This window comes from Meriones unguiculatus, chromosome X (assembly GCF_030254825.1).
Source record: "Meriones unguiculatus strain TT.TT164.6M chromosome X, Bangor_MerUng_6.1, whole genome shotgun sequence".
NCBI classification, from domain to species: Eukaryota; Metazoa; Chordata; class Mammalia; order Rodentia; family Muridae; genus Meriones; species Meriones unguiculatus.
In genome coordinates, this window is record NC_083369.1 from 145,461,528 (window position 1) to 145,485,801 (window position 24,274).

Sequence of the window (24,274 nt, forward strand, 5' to 3'; positions counted from 1 at the left end):
TATCAAAAGCAAAAATTTAAAGCATTTATAGAAAGAATGGATCCTATCTCCACATGGATATGTGCAATTATCTCTTCATGAGTTAATCTAATAGACTGTAGAGATGGTTCAGGAGTTAAAACTCTTAACTGTTCTTCCAGAGGACCAGAGTTTAGTTCTCAGTATCTGTGTCAAATGACTCAACCTGTAAATCTAGCTGCAGGAATTGTAATGCATTTGGCCTCTGAGGCACCTGTACTCATGTACCTAGACACAATCAAAAATAATTCTTTTTGAAGACAATCCCTTTGGTCTGTCACCTGGCCAAGAGAATACCCCTGAAGCCATTGCTACAAAGATGGGAGGACTAATTAGCCCTTTATTGAGGTAATGTACTTTTCCTTCCAGAATCCCTGCCTCCTAGAACAGTCCTTACAGGCTACCATGAGGTTTTGTTGGATCCCTTACTGGGAAGGGCGTAACTTGCTTTTGTGCTGTCGTTTGCTTTCTGGTACTGGCCAGAGCCTTATTACCTAGTACTTCAGGCCTTTTCACCCTTTCTCTAAAGGTCTTCTGCCCTGCCATGTTGTCCACTATTTGGCAGGCATGGCTTTTTGTCTTTCTGCTGTCTCCCTACTTTGGACAGGAACTGAGATTTGCAGCTTTTCTGCCCAGAGATTATTATTTTAAAAACCCTTAAAATTGTTCTCAAGTTTAAAATAATTGTGGAAGAGCTGTGGGCAGAAGGCTCAGGGTTAGAGCATGTAATTTGGATGCGTGGAGTCCTGGGCCCAATCCTCAGCACCCAGAAAGAAGCACTATTACCATCAATAAAGCTATACAAAAAAGAATTAGGACTCAGGCTAGAGAAATGGCTCACTTACTGCTCATTTGAAGGATGAGACTAGTTTCCAGCATCCACATGGTGAGTCACAATCATCAATAACTGCAGTTCCAGATGAGCTGACACCGTCTTCTGGCCTCCAAGGGTGTGCACATGGTACATATAGATATATGCACTCAAACACGTTGAAAAAAAATATTAGGACCCAAGATATCATCAGTGACAAGGCTGAGAATCCCTGTTCTAAAGATAGCTGCCAATGCATCAAGCAAAATAGGAAGCTATTGTTTAATAGTTGTCTGTGGAGATAAAGGTCAAAACCATGCCACAGGAGGAGCTCATCCCAAATCTTTACTCAATAGGTCACCTGAAACTTCGGTAAAATATATTAGGCACTTATTTTTAGTGTAGTAATATGTAACATTTTCGGTCTTTTGTCGAATATGTATTTTCCAGTTTAACATTGCCAGCATTGTTTTAAAAGATTTATTTATTATTTATACAATGTTCCGCCTGCATGTTCACCTGAACACCAGAAGAGGCCACCAGGTCTCATTATAGATGGTTGTGAGCCACCATGTGGTTGCTGGGAATTGAACTCAGGAACTCAGGAAGATCAAGCAGTGTTCTTAACCTCTGAACCATCTCTCCAGCCCCTATTGCCAGCATTCTGAGCTTCCCAACGTTAAGGATTATTCCTGGATAAAAAGCTGTGTCTGCAAAGGATGATTGATTAAACTTTAATGATGTGGAGCGGTAAGAATGTTGTGATTCTAGAACCTAATTATTTTACCTTGAGCTATTTTTTACCTATTAAATGAGCACTACTTGCCATGCACCCACGGGAACCCCTACTGATGCTAATGTCATATGTCTAAGATTTTAAGGGTCTTTTGGGATATATTAACAAAGCCCTAGCTTCTCACCAATCAAAAGGCTGGAAATGTTGTCTAAGTCAGCTGTTCTCACCCTTCCTAAGGCTGTGACCTTTAATACAGCACCCTATGTTATAGTGGCCCCCAACCATAAATTATTTTGTCGCTACTTCATAACTAATTTTGCTACCGTTATGAATCATAATGTAAATATGCAGGATATCTGATATGTGACCCCAAAGGTCCTGTACCCACGAGTTGAGAACCACTCATCTATGTCCTATAACAAAGTTCTTATTGTCATGCTATAATCCCCCTACCTGATGTACCCACCAATATATTTGCAAGGGCCTTTGTTTGTTACTTTTTTTATTACTATAAAAAGATCATGAAATTGTTACCACACTGAAGCACACTATTTGGGGTGACCAAAATCTGTGTTCTGAGGTCATGGTCACTCATATTTGGCCCCAGAATATACTCTTCTACCCTTTGAGGTGAGAGCAGTGTTTTTGCAGCAATACCAATGATCCTGATGGACTGTTCTTTTAGGGATTTACCAGTCTCCAGAATCTCACATAAGGGATCACTTCCCACACTACCTCACTGCCAGCCTTTCGTCCAAGGGAACGTCTAATGCTATATACTTCCCATCTATCAACAAGCTTCCAGGTTATAATGGTTAGTTAGCAATTATTTCCTTAAAGAGAGTTTTATACCTTAACCCTAACTCTGAAACATGGATGGCATCCTTACTTTATTTTGTTAATCTGTGAACTTTATGACAATCTTAGGTCTCTGAAATACTTTTTTTTTTTTTAATTAAATACTAGTGTTCAAACTCAGAACCTCACACATGCTGCCATGATTATTCTATACTGAGCCTATGCTCAGCACTTCCGGCCTATAAAATGTCCTTGCATACAGTGTTTTAACCTTATAAAATATAACAAAATATAATCTTCAGGAAAATGGATCCAAGAAAGCATCTTTGTAAAAGGAAGCATGTGTGCACACACACATGAGTATACATACATTTGCACTGGCATATATTTATATATTCATACATTTTTATATAAAAAACTTTTATAAATACTCAACTTGCTTACATAGCTTTTTTAAAATAAATTTTTATTTTTTTACATTAATTACATTTTATTCGCTTTGTATCCTGGCTGTAGACCCCTCCCTCATTACCTCCCAATCGCACCCTCCCTCCCTTATCTTCTTCCATGCCCCTTTCTAAGTCCAGTGATAGGGGAGGTCCTCCTTCCCTTCCATCTGACCCTAGCTTATCAAATCTCATTAGGACTGGCTGCAGTGTCCTCCTCTGTAGCCTGGCAAGGCTGCTCCTCCCTCACGGGGAGGTGATCAAGGAGCCAGACACTGACTTCATGTCAGAGACAGTCCCTGTTCCCCTTACTAGGGTACCCACTTGGAGACTGAGCTGCCATGGGCTACATCTGAGCAGGGTTTCTAGGTTATATCCATGAATGGACTGAGGTTGTAATTTGTCTCAGAAAAGACCCCTGGGCCCAGATTTTTTGGTTCTGTTGTTCTCCTTGTGGAGCTCCTGTGCGCTCCGGTTCTTACTATGTCCCCCTTCTTTCATAGGATTCCCTGCACTCTGCCCAAAGTTTGGTTATGAGTCTCAGCATCTGCTTTGATACACTGCTGGGTAGAGTCTTTCAGAGTCCCTCTGTGGTAGGCTCCTGTCCTGTTCCCTGTTTTCTCCTTCTTCCAATGTCCATCCTGTTTGTCTTTCTGAGTGAATATTGATCATCTTACCCCAGGTCCTTCTTCTTTCTTAGCTTCTTTAGGTGTATAGATTTTAATATGTTTATACTATATTATAGGTCTAGTATCCACTTATAAGTGAGTATATACCATGTGTGCCTTTCTGCTTCTAAGAAGATACCTCACTCAGGATGATCTTTTCCAGATCCCACCATTTGCCTGCACATTTCACAATTTCCTTGTTTTTAATAGCGGAGTAGTATTTCGATTGTGTAAATGTACTACAATTTCTGTATCCATTTCTCAACTGAGGGACATCTGGGTTGTGTTCGGATTCTGGCTATTACGAATAAAGCTGCTACAAACATGGTTGAACAAATGTCCTAGTTATATACTTGAGCATCTTTTGGATATATGCCTAGGAGTGGTATAGCTGGATCTCGAGGAAGTGCTATTCCTAATTGTCTGAGAAAGCACCAGATTGCTTTACAAAGTGATTGTACAAGTTTACATTCCCACCAGCAATGCAGGAGGGTTCCCCTTTCTCCACATGCACTTCAGCATGTGTTGTCACTTGAGTTTTTAACCTTTGCCATTCTGATGGGTGTAAGGTGAAATCTCAGGGTCATTTTGATTTGCATCTCCCTGATGCTTAAGGACATTTAGCATTTCTTGATGTTTTTCTCTGCCATTCTATATCCCTCTACAGAGAATTCTGTTTAGCTCTGTACCTCATTTTTTAATTGGATTACTTCATTTGTTGCTGTTTAACTGCGTGAGTTCTTTAAATATTCTGTATATTAGCCCTCTATCAGAAACAGGGTTGGTGAAGAATCCTTTCCCAGTCTGTATGCTATCCTTTGTTCTGACGACAGTGTCTTTTGCTTTACAGAAGCTTTGCAGTTTCATGAGGTCCCATTTATTGATTGTTGCTCTTAGAGCCTGTGCTGTTGGTGTTCTGTTCAGGAAGTTCTCTCCTGTACCAATGAGTTCTAGGCTCTTCCCCACTTTTTCTTCTAAGAGGATTAGTATGTCTGGTTTTATTTTGAGGTCTTTGATCCACTTGGACTTTAGTTTCATACAGGTATAAATCTACTTTGTACAAGTATAGATCTATTTTCATTTTTCTGCATGTAGATATCCAGTTTGACCAGCACCATTTGTTTAAAATGCTGTCTTTTTTTTCCGTTGAATGGTTTTGGCTTTTTTTTTGTAAAAAATCAAGTATCCATAGGTGTGTGAGTTTATTTCTGGGTCTTCTGTTCTCTTCCACCATTCTGTTTCTATGCCAGTACCATGCAGTTTTTATTACTATTGCTCTGTAGTACAGCTTGAGATCAGGGATATAGATACCTCCAGACGATTTGTTGTTTTACAGGATCGTTTTGGAAATTCTGGTTTTTGTTGTTGTTGTTATTTTCCATATGAAGTTGAGAATTTTTCTTTCATGGTCTGTAAAGAATTGTGTTAGTATTTTGATGGGAATTGCATTGAATCTGTAGATTGCTTTTGGCAGGATGGACATTTTCACAATGTTAATCCTACCAATCCATGAGCATGGGAGATCTTTCCATTTTCTGATATCTTCTTCAATTTCTTTCTTCAGAGACTTGGAAGGTTTTTTTTTTTTTTTTTTCAAACATGTCTTTCATTTGCTTGGTTAGAGTCACACCAAGGTATTTTATGTTATTAGTGGCTATTGTAAGGGTGTCGTTTCCCCAATTTCTCTCTCAGCAATTTTGTGTTTGATATACAGGAAGGCTTCTGATTTTTTTGAGTTAATTTTGTATCCAGCCACTTTCCTGAAGGTGTTTATCAGCTGAAGTTGTTCTCTGGTTGAATTTTTGGGGTCGCTCAAGTATACTATCATATCATCTGTGAATAATGATACTTTGATTTCTCCCTTTCTGATTTTTATCCCGTTGATCTTTTTTAATTGTCTTATTGCTCTAGCTAGGATTTCAAGTACTATGTTGAGGAAAGAAGTGGGAAACAGTAAGATCTGGTGAGGACAGGAATTCCATAAGGAGAGCAACAGAACCAAAAAAATCTGAGCACAGAGGTCTTTCCTGAGATTGCTATTCCAACAAGGGACTTTGCATGGAGATAAACTAAGACCCCTGCACAGATGCAGCCCATGGCAGTTCAGTATCCAAATGGATTCCATTGTAATAGGAACAGGGACTGTCTCTGACATGAACTGATTGGCCTGCTCTTTAATTTCCTCCCCCTTAGGGGGGAGCAGCATTACTAGGCCACAGAAGAAGACAATGTAGCCACTCCTGAAGAGACCTAATTGACTAGGATCAGAAGGAAGTAAAAGAAGTCCTCCCCTATCAGTGGACTTGGGAAGAGGCATGCAGGCAGAGGGTGGAGGAAGGGAGGGATTGGAATAGGAAGGGGGGGAAATCCGGGGGGGGGGATACAAAGTGAGTAAAGTGTAATTAATAAAGAAAAATGAAAGAAAGGAAGGAAGGAAGGAGAGAGAGAGAGAGAGAGAGAGAGAGAGAGAAAGAAAGAAAGAGAAAGAAAGAAAGAAAGAAAGAAAGAAAGAAAGAAAGAAAGAAAGAAAGAAAGAAAGAAAGAAAGAAAGAAAGAAAGAAAGAGAAAGAAAGGAAAAGATACAGAGATAGTGGGCAGCCTTGCCTTGTCCCTGATTTCAGTGGGATTGATTTAAGTTTCTCTCTGTTTAGTTTGATGTTGGCTATAGGCTTGCTGTATATTTTCTTTACTATGTTTAGGTATTTGCCTTATATCACTAATCTCTCCAGGACTTTAAACATGAATGGGTGTTGGATTTTGTCAAATTCTTTTTCAGCATCTAAGGAGATGATCATGTGGTTTTTCTCCTTCAGCTTGTTTGTGGTGGATCACATTGATGGATTCCGTATGTTGAACCACACTTACATGCCTGGGGTGAAGCCTACTTGGTTGTAGTGGATGATGTCTTTGATGTGTTCTAGTATTCGGTTTGCAAGTATTTTATTGATTTTTGCATCAATGTTCATAGGAGAGATAGGTCTGAAGTTCTCTTTTTTGATTGCGCCTTTGTGTGGTTTAGGTATCAAGGTGACTGTGGCTTCATAGAATGAGTTTGGTAGCGTTCCTTCTGTTTCTATTTTGTGGAATAGTTTGAAGAGAATTGGAGTTAGCTCTTCCTTGAAGGTCTGATAGAATTCTGTGCTGAAACCATCTGCCCCCGGGCTTTTTTTAGGAAGGGAGACTTTTGATGACTGTTTCTATTTCCTTGGGGAATATAGGACTATTCAATCTATTTTCCTGATCTGGATTTAATTTTGGTAAATGGAATCTATGAAGAAAATTGTCCATTTCATTTAGATTTTCAAATTTTGTGGAGTAGAGGCTTTTGTGGTATGACCTAAAGATTGATTGGATTTCTTCAGTGTCTGTGGTTATGTCCTCCTTTTCATTTCTGATTTTACTGATTTGGATAGTTTCTCTGTCTTTTAGTTTGGCTAACGGTTTGTCTATCTTATTGATTTCCTAAAGAACCAGCTTTTATTTTCATTGATTCTTTGAATTGTTTTTTTTTTTCTAATTTATATTTCAACCCTGAACTTGAATATCCAGCTGTCTACTCCTCTTAGGTGTGTCTACTTCTTTTTTTTCTAGGGCTTTTAGGTGAGCTATTAAGTTGCTTGTATGAGATGTTTCAAATTTCTTCTTGAAGTCACTTAGTGCTATGAACTTTCCTCTTAGCATGTTTACCTAGCTTTTTAAAAGAAAATAAAACAATAATTATATTTACTATGGCTGGTCATAGTAGTACATTCCTGTAATCACAAGTGGAGAGGCAGCGGCAGGAGGATCATAGTATGAGGCCATTGTGATGAATATAGTAGAACCTTTCCCCCCTAAAAATCTATGACCAGGATAAGTAGCTCAGTGAAGCAGAGTTTACCTAGCTGGCCCTGAGCTCTACCCCCAGGAATTGAAGGAAAGAAAAAGAGGGAAGGAAGGGAGAAAGGGAAGTGAGGAAAGAAGGTAGAGAATATACAAGTTTTCAGTTAAATGAAGGGCATTGCATTGTAACCTAAAGACCACAAGATGGCAGCTAACACAAGGAAACTGAACCATGACTTAGTCCTGGGGCCTTTTTAGGTTAAGTTTGAACACTAAGATCAGGATCTCATGCAGCCTAGGCTGACCTCAAATTCATGTAGGTGAAGCTAACCCTGGTCTGATCTTTGTGTCTGTACTTCTCAGATTTTTTTTTTATTACAAATAAAGAACTTAAATACTAACAATTCAAAACTAAGTACAACTCAATGAAGTGTCTAACTTACACTGAACACATATTATCCATGGCAGATCAATTATTTTTTTATCATGACCCAGTTAGAGGTACATTTTATATCATTAGCTACTTACTATACACATATTATGTACTATTCATATATATGTCACATAACTCAATGATACATTCTGATTTTTTTTAAATATTCATAGATCATTCACTAAATTTTGACCCAGTAATTTCATATTTGGTGTGAAAAGACATGTTGCACAAATATATGGGTATATTAATCAAGTATGAAAACAGTCTGCTGCAATGCCTAATATGTCAGTACTTTAGCAAGTATAATTTTTCTTCTAATAACCATCATGTTTTTGACCATTTGTCATATTTTAAAAGATTAATTTATTTTTGTGCACATAGAGGTTTGTGTGAGTGCATGTACATGTATGCCCATGCAGAGGCAGGTGAATGTGGACAGTGCACAAGAAGCCAAAGTCAGCCACCAAATACCTTCCCTAATACTGTCTATCTGTTCCTTTGAGGCAGGGTCTCTCTTTCTGAACATGGAGTTTACATTTTCTCAGATAGTTTGGAAGACAGGAAGCCCAAGAAATCCTTTTGTCTCCTTCCCACCTAGAATTGAGCTTCCAAGTATACACAGGATACTCAGCTTGTTATATGTGCATTAGGATTTGAAATTTGATCCTCACAGTTGCACAGCAAGCACCCTTACTACTGAGCCATCTCTCAAGCCTGTTTATTTGCTTTAGCCATACTATTCCTTCTATTGAAGGCTCACAATTTCTGTAAAACACACACACACACACACACCATCCTTTCTTCAGTTACTACAGTCCCTTCTCTCTAGTATATTAAAGCCTTGCATGGCTTTCAGAAGGACTGGTTTTTAACATAAGAGGCAAAGCGTAGAAAAGTGGTATGAAATGCTATCTTCTGAACATGACATGGTTGTTGCATCCAAGAACTCGCAACAAACTAGTTAATTGCACAGACTTGCACAAGATTGAGCCTGAGTCCACCAACATTCCATCATGTATGGGGAGTGACTGAAAAGGTTCCACACTTATCAGAAAAGCTAAAGGCAGTTAATGATTGCCCAGGAGAGGAGGGATTCAAAGGGGGTTATAATCCTCAGTAATGTGGAATGATTCAGTTCACTGTGATCAGTGTCACCTCTAGGCTGGAGGTCCTGGGTACTATAAGAAAGAAGGCTGGAAAAGCCATATGGAACAAGCCAGTAAGCAGCATTCCTCTGTTGCTTCTGCTTCAGTTCCTGCCTTGAGTTCCTTCCCTGACTTCTCCAAATGATGGGGCTATAAGTAGTAAGATAAAATAAACCCTTTCCCCAAGGTGCTTTCTTGGTCATGGTGTTTTATTACAGCAATAGAAACCATAACTAAGATAGACACATATTTTAACAAGGCCCTAGACCTTCACAGGCCCCCAAAATCTTAGCACAACTGACTCCATGATGGAAGTACCATATAAGGCATGAAATTTAGCACATAGACAGTACCACCTTCCAAAATGAAAACAAAGACCTAATACATCAAAGTCCATAGTTCTAGGAAAATCTCTCAATGTACTAGCCTTGCATTTTAAATTCTGCAGTTTCATTTCTGTCTAACTACTCTTGTTAACCAAAGTATGTCATCCCCAAATAAGGTTTTTTGTTTGTGTGTTTGGTGTGTGTGTATATGTATGTGCGCAGGCGTGTGTATGTGCTGAAAAGCTCACTCTGATAAAGGCTCAGGGCTACATTAGGATCCTGAACACCCAGTGTACTCATTGTCCAACCAATAAAAATGTTATATTGGCTTAAACTCATGTCTGAGAAGTCTTCTTTGGTGAATACCCCACAACATTATCTGGAGATACCACTAAGATCCCAGAGACTAGACCCTGAGACCCTGGAGGTCTCAGAGTCCCTTGGAGCAAGGAAGAGTGCAGTGGTGAGGGGACTTCTAGGGATGTGCAGCCTAAGGTATTTCAGTTCCCATATAGTAGAAAACCAGCAAAATTTAAAGTTACAAATGGGTCCCAGTTGCTGGAGGTAGCTTGAAAGGTCTTTAGCAGCAGAGAACAGACAGGGACAAGACCGTTTGCATAAACTAAAAGTCAACATCCCCTTCTCTGATGAGACACAGTTGTACCTACAAATACCCAGCAAAATTTTGGTGTCTTACCCCCTGTCAGAAAAATGTCTCCTGGCTGAGAAAGTTCTGCCCCAATCAACTTTTACTATCCCTCAGATTTCCAAGGAGTATGGGGAAAAACCAATGCCCCAGGACTGGCCCAACACCAAGTTCATATAATTATTCAACTAACCGGTTCAGCTAAGCGCTCCCCCAACCTGTCTAGATTAAATGATATCTAATGACCCTGGGAGGGGGGCAGAAAGGGAAATAGCACCTGGCATGCAGAGACAGCCATCCTGGTGCCATGATAGTCATCCTGGAATACACCTCTCCTTCCTGTGAAGTAACCTTGGACCTCTATTCTCATGAGTGTGATTCTTCCAGACAATCATTTGTACACTGTCCTGGGCCTGAAAGATGCATTCTTCAGCCTCCCATTGGCAGAGGTAAGTCAGTGCAGAATTTATTTTAAATGGATAGATCCAGAGGGAAGTTATAGTGGGGAACTTACATAGACCAGGTTGCCCGCAAAATTTAAAATTCTTCAACCCTATTTGATGAGGTAGTAAGTGCAGATCTCCTATCCTTCTGCTAGAGGTGTCGGCCCAAAAAATGATTATAAAAAGGCCACTGAGGTACTGCTGTAAGAGTTACATCAGTTACAGAGTTACAGAACATCAATTAAGAAAGCCCGACTTTGTACATCAGAGGCTGCCTCTGTTGGCTACCAGCTGGGGGGTGGGAAAGGAGCCTGTCTCAGAGTAGGATTGCTGCAATCATCCTTCAAACCCCAACTCCACAGACTAAGAGATATATTTGAGAATTCCTAGGTGCAGCTATGTACTGCTGTCTCCGGATGCCAGTTTGAGGAAATAGTAAGGCCTCTATACACCAGCACAAAGTAGGGCACTGAGCCATTAATCTGGACCAAGACTACACAAAAAGGCAGTTGAGGCTCTAAAAACAGCTCTGACTTTGGCTCTAGCTCTAGAACTTACAGATGCCTTGAAACCTTTTTGTCTGTTTGTCCACTAAACAAAAGACATTACAAAAGGGGTTTTAACCCAAACTTTGAGGCCAAGGAAATGCCCTTTGAGATTCCTGTCCAAAAGATCGGACAGTGTAGCCATAGGATGGTCTACCTATCTAAGAGCTATGGTATCTATTGCTAGTCTAATGGAAAAACAAACAAGTTAACTCTGGCTTAAGATCGTATATTCACTGCACCCCACATTGTCACTGAGGACATCCTCTGAGGAACACCAGAACACTGGTTGCCTAATAATTGTGTGAGCCAGTACCAGGCCATAATGCTGGCCCACCCTTGAGTCCAGTTTGAGAAACCCTCAATTCAGCTACCCTCTTGCCTGATGCTATAGGTGCTTGTCCATAACTGTCACAAGATGAAAGGTGAAATAAGGTACATGAAAGCTGCAGTAGTTAATTTAACTGAAACAGTTTGGGCCCAAGCCAGGTACCTGAGCCCAGAGAACTGAATTTATGGAAAAAAGGAAAGTCTACCTACTACCATATAAAAGGACAGTCGCTATACTTTTGCTGCAATGCATGTCTATGATATGATCAATAGAGAAAGAAGGCTTCTTACCAGTGGAGGAAAACATGTTAACAACAAAGAGAAAATCTTGGCCCTCCTAGAGGCTTTTTGGCTTCCCCTACAAATTACTGTCCTCCACTGCCTGCCCACTGACCTGGGACTGCCTGACATATGGCCCTAAGACCAGTGAGTCCGATTGATATTCTGATGATATACCCCAATCTAGTGTTGCCTAAGACTCCAAGGTAAAGAAGAAATAAACAGATTGACAGAGGACACCAGAATGAAAGATTATTTTCCCAGAAACAACTAGCAGGACTGTTGGTAACTAACCCTCACCAGGCTACTCACCTGGGGTCCATAAAACTTTCTGAGTTGCGCAGACCAAGGTGTGATATACCTAGACTGGACAGTCTGGCACAAGATGTCCTAGCCAGATTACAGGTTTGTGCTCAAATAAATCCAAAATGGAGATCTCTTACCCAGGAATGGGTCCAAATGAGAGACCAACACTCCAACAAACTCTGGAAAAACAGATTTCACCAAGATTGTGTCTGATGGGGGAGGATACAAATACTTGCTAGTTTTTATAGATAATTTTGCTGGGTGGGTAGAATTGTTCCTTACCCAGAATAAAGAGACTCAAATAGCTAAAAAGCTTCCCAGGAATTGGTCCACCAATATGACTTCATCACAGCAACCAGGTCTGACAATGGCCTAGATTTTATAGTCAAAACATCTCAATTAATAGCTAAAGCTTTAGACAGATATTTAAAACTTCATTGCGCATATAGGACTCATAGTTCTGGGGAGGTACAAAAGTAAATAAATAAACAGGATATTAAAAAAAACTAACAAAACTATCATTAGAATCTAGCATGGATTATCCAAGATAGAACACCTTCCTGGTTTGTGTAAGGCCTGCTGCACCCAGCTTCCTGCCCCTGATTGGCAGGGATTTACCCCCTATGAGATTATGTTTGGAACACATCCCCACTGCTTCCCAGGCTCAGACGAGAAGTTGGCAGAACTCTAATCTTTCCTTTCTCACGTCACTATGCCTGAAGTGTTCAATAAAACCGTCTGTTTCTCAGACTATCTGAGAGATTCAGCCAACCTCCAAGTCTACCATCATTTTCTCCTTGTTCAAGTCTAGTGACACTGTTTGGGTCAAACAGGTAGCCAAAGGGGAACTGGAACAAATTTGGAAAGGACCCTACATGGTGACTTTCTCTACTCCTATGGCTGTGAAGGTAGTTGGCATTACACCATGGATCCAATTACACTCAAGAAAGTTAAACCTTCAGATGCTGCCAAATGGACTGTCTCCATTAAAATTAAAGTTTCACCAAGGCCCAAGGTCCTTCCCCTCCACCTCTGTCCGAGTCTTATGTTTGGTATGAATGTAGGGTTATGGGCCAACCTCCGCTACCCTCTGGACCTAGAAACTAAGAAACACAGGTACAGGGAAGGTATTAATTAGTGTGACTATTGACCAACAACCCATATACATCTTAACCCTTTTTGGCTCACTGATGCCCACTTGAAGTATTTGATTATCTTGGAGAAAGGAAAGATGTGGGAGTTTACCTTTTGAGGTAGGAATACAGAGTTTACAATTCTATGCAAGTCTTGAGGCTGGGCACCCTGGTTGCCAGAAACTAGGCAGTTTCTGTTGCAAATATTGGGGTTGCAAATCAGAGGCTTCTTGAAAACAGATGAATATATATAGAAAGAAAGCCCCTTCCTAAGGATTGCACAACAGGATGAAATCCAATACCCATAAAATTAAAAATTTGGAAATTGCTTTAGAAAAAATTCTGGCCTTTGTGAAGCAGGGAAACCATGGGGAATCAGACTCTATGCCACAGGGTGGAACCCTGGGGATAGAGTTAATCATTCCTAGCCAGAAATCAAGCAGGATTTCTGCATCTACTCAGATACCCAGCCCCTGTACTACGTAGGGATAGAAACTACCCAGATAGTCAAGCTCACTGACTGACAAAATGTCAGTGTGACTGGAAGCTGCCAAAATTAATGTTAGAGGATTTTAAAAGGGGGTGTAAATTTGTTCTTGTTTAATATCTAAAACCTTTAACCTAGGTCCTTCCCCTAATTTTGATGCTTAGTATTCTGCCTTACGGGTGAATTCGTCTGGATAACGGCAATATTATCGAACCCCTGAGATGACTCGCTCTGCATGTACAAATGGTTTGACTAAATGTGCCTCTTCTGATACTTTACAAACTAAATAGGTTGATCTGGGCCTAAAGATATTAAAACAGATTATAGATTATCTTGGGGAAATTGTCTTACAAAATTAGAGGGGCTTAGACTTCTCATGAAATAAAGGAAACTATGACTAGCTTTTGGAAAAACTTCTTTCTATTCTAATTGATCAGGAGTAATGAAAAAATCTCTTGTCATGGTTGGAAAAAACTCAAAGAGAGAGATAAAGACATTAATCAAACAATTGGTACCAATCTCTCGTCTCTTGGTCCTCCTGGCTAACTGCTCTGCCTCTTTAATTCTCATTCTGATTAGATTAATTTTGAGGCTCTGCATCTTCAACTATATGACCAATTATGTATCAGTTCAGTAAAGCTACTAGTCCTTAGGGCCAACCACTTCTCTTTAGAGCAAGATGAGTCCACTATTTGATTCATTCAGCAAGACCGGTGGGAAAAGTAACAGTGCTACAGACCTTAGCACACCTGACTCCTTGACAGAAGTACCATTCAGGCCATAAAACTCATTAAGTAGACAGTACTATACGGCAAAAAAGAAAACAAAGACCTAATCCAAGTCATAGTTCTGGGAAAGTCTCTAAACGTACTGACCTTGTTTTTTGTCTTTGTAGTTCAGCTTCTGGGTAACTGTTCTTGTTAACTGAAGTGTGTCAATGCAGAACATGTCTTTTGTGTGTGTGTGTGTGTGTATACAAATATATATATGTATTATTCTTTCTTTGTTAAAAATAAATTTATTTATTTATTTATTACAATCTATCCACTTTGTATTTATTACAATCTATCCACTTTGTATCCTGTCTGTAGCCCCCTCCCCTGTCTCCTACCAGTCTCACCCACCCTTCCTCTTCTCCACCCATGGCCTTTCCCTAGTGCATTGATACAGGAGGACCTCCTCCCCTTCTATCCGACCCTAGCTTATCAGGTCTCATCAGAGCTGGCTGCATCATCTTCCTCTGTGGTCTGACAAGACTGCACCCACCAAGGGAAGGTGATCAAAGAGCCAGTTCTGATGAGACATGCTGGGATGCGGTCAGATGGGCTGGGAGGAGGACCTCCCTTATCAGTGGACTGGGAGAGTAGTATGGGAGAAGAAGAGGGAGGAAAGGTGGGATTGGGAAGAGATGAGGGAGGGGACTACAGCTAGGATACAAAATGAATCAACTGTAAGTAATAAATAATTAATAAAATCCAGTAACTAAAAAAAAAAAAAAAAGCTTGAAGCTGGGCGTGGTGTCATACAACTTTAATCCCACCACTTGGAGCAAAGAAACAGGTGAATCCCTGTGAGTTCAAGACCAGCTATGTCTAGATGATGAGTTCCAGGACAGCCAGAACTACATGAGACCCTGTTTCAAAAAAAAAAAAAAGAGAATAACATTAAGCTATTGGCCTGAAGCAGAAATAATAACAAACTTAAGTTATCCAAATACAGAAAAAATGGACCCGCAAGATGGCTCAGCAGGTAAAGGGTATGAGTACTAGCCTGATGATCTGAGTTTAATCCCCAAGATTTCATGATTCTTATGCTGAAAGGTAAGACTCCCACAAGTTATCTGTCCTCTGTCATCTCCATATGCAGACTGTGGTACAAACACACAGACTAACATTTTTAAATGTGAATACAATATTTTAAATATGGAAGAAAATGAATCATGAACTAATCATTACCATCCTCGGGAACTAATTCTTTGCATCTTTCTCTTCTTATATATAAGATGAGTGAATCACATTGCTAAAAGATTATTATTCAGATTTTTGTAAAGTTCATTATTTTAAGTTAACGTTTTATAAAATATCAGCAGCAACAGCAAGCAATTATACCATCTTTTTTCAAAACTGCCAGCCCTTCAAAGTTGGAAAGGTCAGCTATGTCTAAAGTGTCATTCTGAATTTGTGTTAGTTAGAATGGAAAGTAGTGCAGCCTGTATAGAAATACTGATGTTCCTCAAAACACAGAAACAGATCTGCCATATGATCAGGCAACCCCACTAACGGGTATATGCCCAAAGGAAATGAAAGAGACAACTGCTTATGAATATTTCTTGCAGAATTATTCACGACAGCCAGACAAATGGATAAGGTAAATATATCATATATGGGAATATTATTTGTTCACAAAAGAACAATATTATATTCTTTGCACGTGAATACCACCAGAGGACATTATGTTAAGCAATAACAATCAGGCCCAAGAAAAACAAATATTGTGTGTTCTCATTTGTATATAGAAGTTGAAAAGTTGATCTCATTCAGGTAATGTGTAGTGGTTACTTGCAATGGAAGTTTTAGTTTCTTTAAAAAGACATGTTATGGGGGATACGAAGTGAATAATGTGTAATTAATAAAATTAAATTAAATTAAAAAAGGAAAAAAAAGAAATGTTATGTTGTGTTAATATGTTTTTGTTTTAATCCCAAGTGTGAGATTTTAGTTTGAGCTTTAGTTTGTCCTCAGCTGACTATTGTCTCCTGGGGGTGTGGTCTTTGCCAGCTGGTAAAGGCCTGCCTCATGCAGCCCAGAGAGGGGAGTGGTCTAGGAGTCTGAGGGATATAAATATGAGAGCCCAGAAATAGGAAAGCAGTAACAGTTTAAAGAGACCAGAGATGGATGGTGTGGTGGTTAGGAGAGACACTAGAGAGATGCTTTGTGGAACAGCAGCTTGGAGGAGACTACTTGCTGTCTTTGCTGTTCCCAGATTGGCATAGGCACAGAAGAGCCCCATCGACCCTAAACATCTGGAAGAAGTAAAGGAGTCTGCGACCCCTCTCCCCACTAACCTTCTCTCTACTACCTAGGATTGAGGAGTTGGAAGAGAGAGGCTTTAAGGAACCCCCAAATAAAAAAAGTTTCTATAAATGAGTTACTAGAGCTTTAGAAGAGATTGCAGCAAGGATGGTCAGTGAAATAGGAAGAATAACTCTCATGTCCCACAGCACAACAGTTAAACTGCTATTAAGGACACATATATTCTGAAATAAGTACAAAAGTAGGGTTTTTTAATATTCCTAACACAAAAAGAATGATCACTGTACACTATATACATGTATTGAAATATTATTCTCTTACTCATAATGATGTATCATAATGTTTCAACTAAAAGAGACTGTATTTTAGAAGAAACAAAACTAATAATTCTTATAGTAAAAGAAGACACCAACTTACTTCTTAGATAATGTTTTTCTTGCTATAAAACAGCATCTAGTCTCAACCTTCCTAAAAATTACAGAAGTTCCTAGTTTGCTTAATATGCTGACAGATTTTTTAGATGTAGCTGTGTTCAAATATGTTTCACAGGAACTTATATTAGAAAGGGAAGCAGAGTTTTTAAAATTATTTTATTGTTTTGTATGAATGTGTTGCATGTCTATGCATCATGTGCATGCAGTAGTGCCCACGGAGACCAGAAGAGGGCACCAGATTTCCTGGAGTTCTACAGTGGTGAACAGCCACAGGGGTGCTAGGTATCAAACTGCAAACTGCGGACCTCCGAAAGCGCAGCTGTAACTGCAGAGCATGAAACAGGACTTTACCGCTAAGCACTCAACCTTCCGCAAGCGAACACGCCTTACATACACCCAGGGAGGGGGCTTTCAGAGAAGACAGGGTTGTCCTCATCGTGACTTGTGAATGAAGAAGCTCGGCTAACAGGAATTCACCCAGGAGAAACATGGATGCTTTAAGTGAGGCCAGTTCCTTGCCATCTAGCACAGAGCACTTTTTTTAAAGTAGTATCCCCAGAGACGGCTCAGTTAGGAAAGGTCTGAGCCAAAGCTTAGATCCTCCGTCTGGCGACGGCAGCCCGTTATCCCGGCGCAGGGGAGGCTGGTTGGACTACAGAGTCAGTAGATCCCTGCCTCGTGTGAGACAGAAAACCACTGTCGAGCCTCCTCAGGACGCTTTCCCACGGTTAGCTAGCTGGTCACAGCTCCCACGCTTAGCTAGCTGGTCACAGCTCCCATGGTTAGCTAGCTGGTCAAAGCTCCCACGGTTAGCTAGCTGGTCACAGCTCCCACGGCTGACCGAAGCCAAGGGACTTCTAAAACCTTCGCCTGAAGCAGCCACACGGCTACCGTAGCCGGAAATCGACAGCTACCACAGAGCGGAAACAGGGGCTCTCCGAGTCCCACAGCCTTGTCGCCGCCGCCGCTGTCGCCGCTGCCGCCATTAGCGCTGTCGACGCCATCGGCGACGCCCGCGTCGCTGTCACTGCCGTCGCCGCTGTCACGGCCATCGCCGCTGTCACCTTCCTGCCGTCGCTGTCACCTTCCTGCGGTCGCTGTCACCTTCCTGCCGTCGCTGTCGTCGTTGCCGCCATCGGCAGGCCGACGCCCTCGCCGCAGCCGGCGTCCTCACCACCTTCGAGGCCGCCTTTGCCACCGCTGCTGTCGCCGCTGACCAGGGATCGTCCGGAGCAGCATCAGGACAAGGTACTGGTGTGACTTGGACCTTATTAACTTCCCTCGCCGCAGCCGACGCCTTTGCCACCGTCGACGCCACCTTCGAGGCCGCCTTTGCCGCCGCTGTCGCCGCTGACCAGGGATCGTCCGGAGCAGCGTCAGGACACGGTACTGGTGTGACTTGGGCCTTATTAACTTCCCTCGCCACAGCCGACGCCTTTGCCACCGTCGCCGCCACCTTCGAGGCCGCCTTTGCCGCCGCTGTCGCCGCCGACCAGGGATCGTCCGGAGCAGCGTCAGGACACGGTACTGGTGTGACTTGGGCCTTATTAACTTCCCTCACCACAGCCGGCGTCCTCACCACCTTCGAGGCCGCCTTTGCCGCCGCCGCTGTCGTCGCCGCTGACCAGGGATCGTCCTGAGCAGCATCAGGACAAGGTACTGGTGTGACTTGGACCTTCTTAACTTTCCTCGCCGCAGCCGACGCCTTCGCCGCCGTCGCCGCCACCTTCGAGGCCGCCTTTGCCGCCACTGTCGCCATCGCTGCTGACCAGGGATCGTCCGGAGCAGCGTCAGGACACGGTACTGGTGTGACTTGGACCTTCTTAACTCGTTGAAATGGCTTCGTCAAAAGGCCCGGCCTTGTCTTTAGACGAGTGCCGCTGTCTCATCTGTATGGAATTCCTCATCGAGCCGGTAACTCTGCCTTGCAACCACACGATGTGCAGGTTCTGCTTTGAGGCACTTATGCAAAATGAAAATTTGTCCTGCCCTTTCTGCCGCTGCTGGATCTCTTCTTGGGCTCCGTTTGATATCTGCGTGGACAGTTTTATCAATGAGGAACTGTGGGAGAGGATTCAAGCTCAGTATCCGCAGGAATGCATAGACAGGGCATCGCTGGTCTTCAAAGATGATTCACCTGTCCGAAAACTAAGCAACCCTGGGGAACTGAGGAAAGAATATGAAGAGGAGATGATGAGGATGGAGGCCGAGCGCCAGGCCACTGAGGAAAGACTGAACAGAGCTAGTGAGGAATACATAAGAGAGTTATTGGCCATGGACATGGAGGAAGAAAGAAAAAAGGCAGAAAAGCTGAGACTGGAGAAACAACGGCAAATGGAGGAGGAAGAGGCCAAACAGCTCAGCCTAAGTGAATCGGGCACATCCCCAAGAAAAAGAAAGTGCAAACGGAAACACTGTGACGGTGTTTCAAAGTCTTCTCTTCAGGCTCAGCCTGAGGCAGCATCCAAGCACAGAGCTGTGCAAGATGGCCAGAAAACATCTGCGCGAACCGACGGGGATGGGATGAGCCCTACGGGACAAGACATTAAAACTGAAGAAGATACTCCAGCAGCTACTCTCTCGTCAAGTCCGGTGAGTCCAAAACAAGGCACATCGAGACCTTTCGGCCGTGATGGGAACGTGGGCAGCTCAGAAGACGAGGCGCCCAAACCTAGCTGCTCTAACTACAGCAGGTATACCCGGTGTAAGAACATTGAACCGGAGGCTGCCGCTGCTCACTCCTCTGCCCAAACAGAGAGTGGGAACAGTGGGTCAGGCGTGAAAGAGGAACCTGAAGACCACACAGCTGAGGCAAAAGATGAAGTACCTCACACTCTGAGCAGAAAGCATACTTCCAAGAGGAAGCATCAGGAACCTGCGGCAGCCAGGGAGCCAGGCATTTCTTACGAAACGCCCCCTGAGGGTTCCTCAGACGAGGAGGAACCGCAAGACTTCATGACCAAAAGGCTGATTGATTTGGAGAATCTGTATTTTGAGAAGCATCAACAAGAAGAACAAGACAGACTATACGCACTGGAGCTTCAAAGAGCATGGGATGAAGACCTACAAAGGGAAACGCGGAGGAAAGTGTACCCAAGGAAATATCCACCGCAGTACGAGGCCTTCCATCTAGACACCTCAGCAAAAGACAATTCCAAAGATAAGAACATCTGAAAGGTAACGTAAATGATTAAATTTGCCACCTTTTAAAAAGATGCAGTTGAAGCATTTAGCTAATATTAATGGCAGCAAGATGACATACTTTACTAGAGAGAATTACAAACCTAAGATTTTCAGCCCATTGCCAAGTAATTCACAGAAAAGTATTTTTTGTTTTCAAATGTTTTGAGAGGTAAACAAAATTATGCAGGGGTAGGATGTTTTGAACTAAACGTGCATTCTTTTCTGTGATAGAATTTTTAAGTGTATTAGTAAATATTTAAAATTGTTATCTGATGGGCACACTTTCACTGTCTTTTTTGATTTGCTATTTTTGAAACAGGGACGCCTGAGAGCCTCCTGCTAGTCTTCTGAGCATGGTATTTACAAGTGTGCATCACTACAACAAGCTGCATTCATCTTTAATGGACTTTATGAGAATATAAATGTGGTTCTGTAAAACTTAAAGTGAAAAGCAAGGGTGCCTAGCATCCATACTATTAATAGTTGTGCTATTGTTAGCAGGGGTGTTAAGTTAGATAGTTCTTTTTTTTAATTTTTTTTCCTATTTATTTTTATTTATGATTACAGAGAATATAAATGTGGTTCTGTAAAACTTAAAGTGATACTCAAGGGTGCCTAGCATCCATGCTATTAATAGATGTGCTATTGTTAGCAGGGGTGTTAAGTTTGACAGTTCTTTTTTATATTTTTTCCTATTTATTTTTATTTATGATTATAGAGAATATAAATGTGGTTCTGTAAAACTTAAAGTGATATTCAAGGGTGCCTAGCATCCATGCTATTAATAGATGTGCTATTGTTAGCAGGGGTGTTAAGTTAGATAGTTCTTTTTTATATTTTTCCTATTTATTTTTATTTATGATTATAGAGAATATAAATGTGGTTCTGTAAAACTTAAAGTGATACTCAAGAGTGCCTAGCCTCCACGCTATTAATAGATGTGCTATTGTTAGCAGGGGTGTTAAGTTTGATAGTTCTTTTTTTTTATATTTTTCCTATTTTTATTTATGATTATAGAGAATATAAATGTGGTTCTGTAAAACTTAAGTGATACTCAAGGGTGCCTAGCATCCATGCTATTAATAGATGTGCTATTGTTAGTAGGGGTGTTAAGTTTGATAGTTCTTTATTTTTTTCCTATTTATTTATTTATTTATTATTATACACATTGTATCCCTAGTCTCCTACCAATCCCATCCTCTCTCAATCTTCCCCCATACCCCTACCTCAGTCCACTGATAGGGGAGGTCTTCCTCTCCTTGCATCTGACCCTAGCCTATCAGGTCTCATCAGGACTGGCTGCATTGTCTTCCTATGTGGCCTGGTAAGGCTGCTCCCCTCTCAGGGGGAGGTGATCAAAGAGCCACACACTGAGTTCATGCCAAAGACAGTCCCTGTTAGCCATTTGGAGACTGAGCTGCCATGGGCTACATCTGTGCATGTGTTCTAGGCTATCTCCATGCACGGTCCTTGGTTAGAGTATCATTCTCAGAAAAGACACCTGTGCCCAGAATTTTTGGTTCTGTTACTCTCCTTGTGGAACTCCTGTCCCCTCCAGGTCTTTCATCTCCCCTTTCTTTCAAGTTTGATAGTTCTTATAGATATAAAATGCCTTGGGATTGCTAGACCTTTTGAGGTTTTGTATCCCCAACCCACAAATCGCTTGCAAGTTAAACAAGCTTTTTGGAAGGTTTTTTGTTTGCTGGGTTGATTGTTTTGTGTGGAATAAAGAGGCAGGGAGATAACTGTTAAGTTTGAGGCCAGCCTTATTTACATAGTAGGTTTCAGAGGGCTATAGGAGAGCCCATCTCAGACAAAATATACCAAATAAAAGAACAAACTTAATATGGAATGAAAGGGCTAGAGGTTTAAGTTAGTACTAAAGTGCTCTGAGTTCCAGTTGCTGGTCTGGAAAACAAAAATAAAATGGTGAAAAAGAAACGGATAAGAATATAGGAGTTTACTCCAAGAGAATAACCATAAAATATTTTATGGTTAAGGAATTTCAAATAATTACATTATTTCCACATAGTATCCCTTCTGTTGATACTACTTTTTGTATGTATTGAGACAAATAGTAAGATATTTAGGGGCTGGGTTTGGTGGCACAAGGCTATAATCCCAGCATCTAGGAGATTGCGACAGGAGAACCAAAAGTTCAAGGCCAGCCCGGGCTCCATGGCAAGGCCCTGTCTCAAAGTTTTAAAAATAGGAGTTGGGAATTTAGTGCAGAAGTAGCATAGGTGACTATATGGCGTAAGACCCTGGATTTGTATCCTAGTACCAAAACAAAGAATAAAATAAAAACAAAGAATAAAATAAGTATGATAGTTGTGAGCTAGTGAAGTATCCAGAGATTGCTCTGTGGGAGGTGACTGAAGGAAATGGGGGCCCAGATGGAAAACACTGAAGAAGCCAACAGACATTAGATTCCAGCCTCCACCTGTCAACAAGAGCCTGATGGTAACAACTCTCCAGGGAACACTTAGATCTTCAGCAATTGATGGAGACTGCCAGAAGCTGCCAGAAGACACCTTTCTGTCTATTGGTTTGGTTTTATTTCATTAATATAAACTTTTAGCAGATAGTTGCAACATTTCTAAGAGTCACATCCTTTTTGCCTTTCATTTAACATTTTAATTAGTTTTAACTAAAAGTTTTAATTAGCTTATAACATTGTAGGTTTCCTTTGGATATCTTCATGCATAGTTTTGGTTGACCCCACTCTCAACCACTCTTCTCCATCATCTCCCTGACTCCTCCTCCATCCCCTCCTCTCCTCCATTTCCCTGACATTTACCCCCCCAACACACACACACTTAAACCCACCCTCAATAATCCCCCTTCTATTTTCATATCTAGTGTTCTATTGCCCTCCCTACCTTAAAGCTTCATTTCCCTTCCTCTAAAGGGGGCCATTTCTAGTTTCTAGGCCTCTACACACACCCACTCTCACATGAATTTATACAGATAAAACTTAGAAGCTTGGATTTGTGTATATAGTGTTTGTCTTTTATGTCCTATGGTTAATCTACCCTATGTTTCTCAATGATTATTTCAATATGCTCTCCAAAATTTGTGATGATTGTTAATCTTCATATACTTAATGTTATCTGTATCAATTTTACTGAATATATTTAATTTTTTTGCATAGCTGGGTATAGCACCTAGGACCGTGCAGATATTGGGCATGCACTGCACCACAAAGTATATTCCAGCCCTCTGGTGCCAATTTCAATTTTTGTTTTTAGAGACAGTGTTTCTCTGTGTAGCCCGGCTGTCCTGGACTTAATTTGTAGATCAGGCTGGTATGGACCAGGGTGTCCTTGAACTCACAGATCTGCCTGCCTCTGCCTCACCCAGTGCTGGGATTACAGATGTGCACCACTGCGCCCAGCTCCCAATTTTACTTTTGATTTGCGTTTTCTCATTAAAAAATATCCTTTGAGCAATGATTGTGATGATAATGTAGTACTGATTGGAAACTAACATTTTTCTAAAAGACAAATATCTCTTCTCATCACATCAATATTGTTTCTAAGAGCAGTATTAGTATTAGACATTTTTGGAGCCTCTCAAAATAAAACGTATGTAATTAAATCTTTTTAGACTAGACAAAAACTAAAATTTAAAAAGGCTACATCGTGATATATTTAGGATTTATATTTTTGTTTGTGAAGATGTCTCCCTAAAGTTCATTTTAAGATATATTTTTCTCTATTAGTCTTTGCTTTTTCTACCATATGTGAATTTGTTAGACTAATAAAAATATCTGTGCCAGTGATTGGAATGTACTACCAACCTTTTCACTTTGGTAGAATACAAAAAAATACTAAATTTCTCAGTGAAAACTAAAGCTGTACACATGTTAAGAATATAAAAATTAAAGGAATAAAAATTAATAAATAAAAATGTCCTCATCTATTTCTTTGAGACAAGGTTTCACCCCAGACTGTCCTTGCAAATTACTATGTAGATGAGGATAACTTCATCATCATCATCATTATTGTTGTTGGACAGAGTCTCACTATGTAGCCCCAGGTGTCCTGGAAATCCCTATATAGACTAGACCGGCCTCAAACTCAGGGATCCACCTGCCTCTCTGCCTCCTGAGTGCTAGGATTAAAGGCATGTGCTACCATGCCAAGGTTGACTTTAAACTTGGTCCTCCTGCTTCTGTCACAAGGATGGAGGGTTACAGGTGTATACCACCATACCCAGGTTACACAGGGCTTCTTCATGCATGCTCT

General features: G+C 41.1%; 1 protein-coding gene across 1 annotated transcript; it reads left to right on the forward strand.

Annotated features, from left to right (window-relative positions):
• The first annotated feature begins 18,677 nt into the window (after positions 1-18,677).
• Positions 18,678-23,935, forward strand: LOC132650085 (E3 ubiquitin-protein ligase RNF168-like). The gene is made up of 2 exons (XM_060375173.1): positions 18,678-20,018; positions 20,344-23,935. Exon 1 carries the CDS (start codon positions 18,678-18,680, stop codon positions 20,013-20,015), a length of 1,338 nt encoding a protein of 445 aa, XP_060231156.1. The 3' UTR covers positions 20,016-20,018; positions 20,344-23,935.
• The last annotated feature ends 339 nt before the right edge of the window (positions 23,936-24,274 follow it).

Excerpts from the sequence above, each read along its gene's own strand:
- LOC132650085 (XM_060375173.1), top strand. The coding sequence starts at position 18,678 with ATGGCTTCGTCAAAAGGCCCGGCCTTGTCTTTAGACGAGTGCCGCTGT.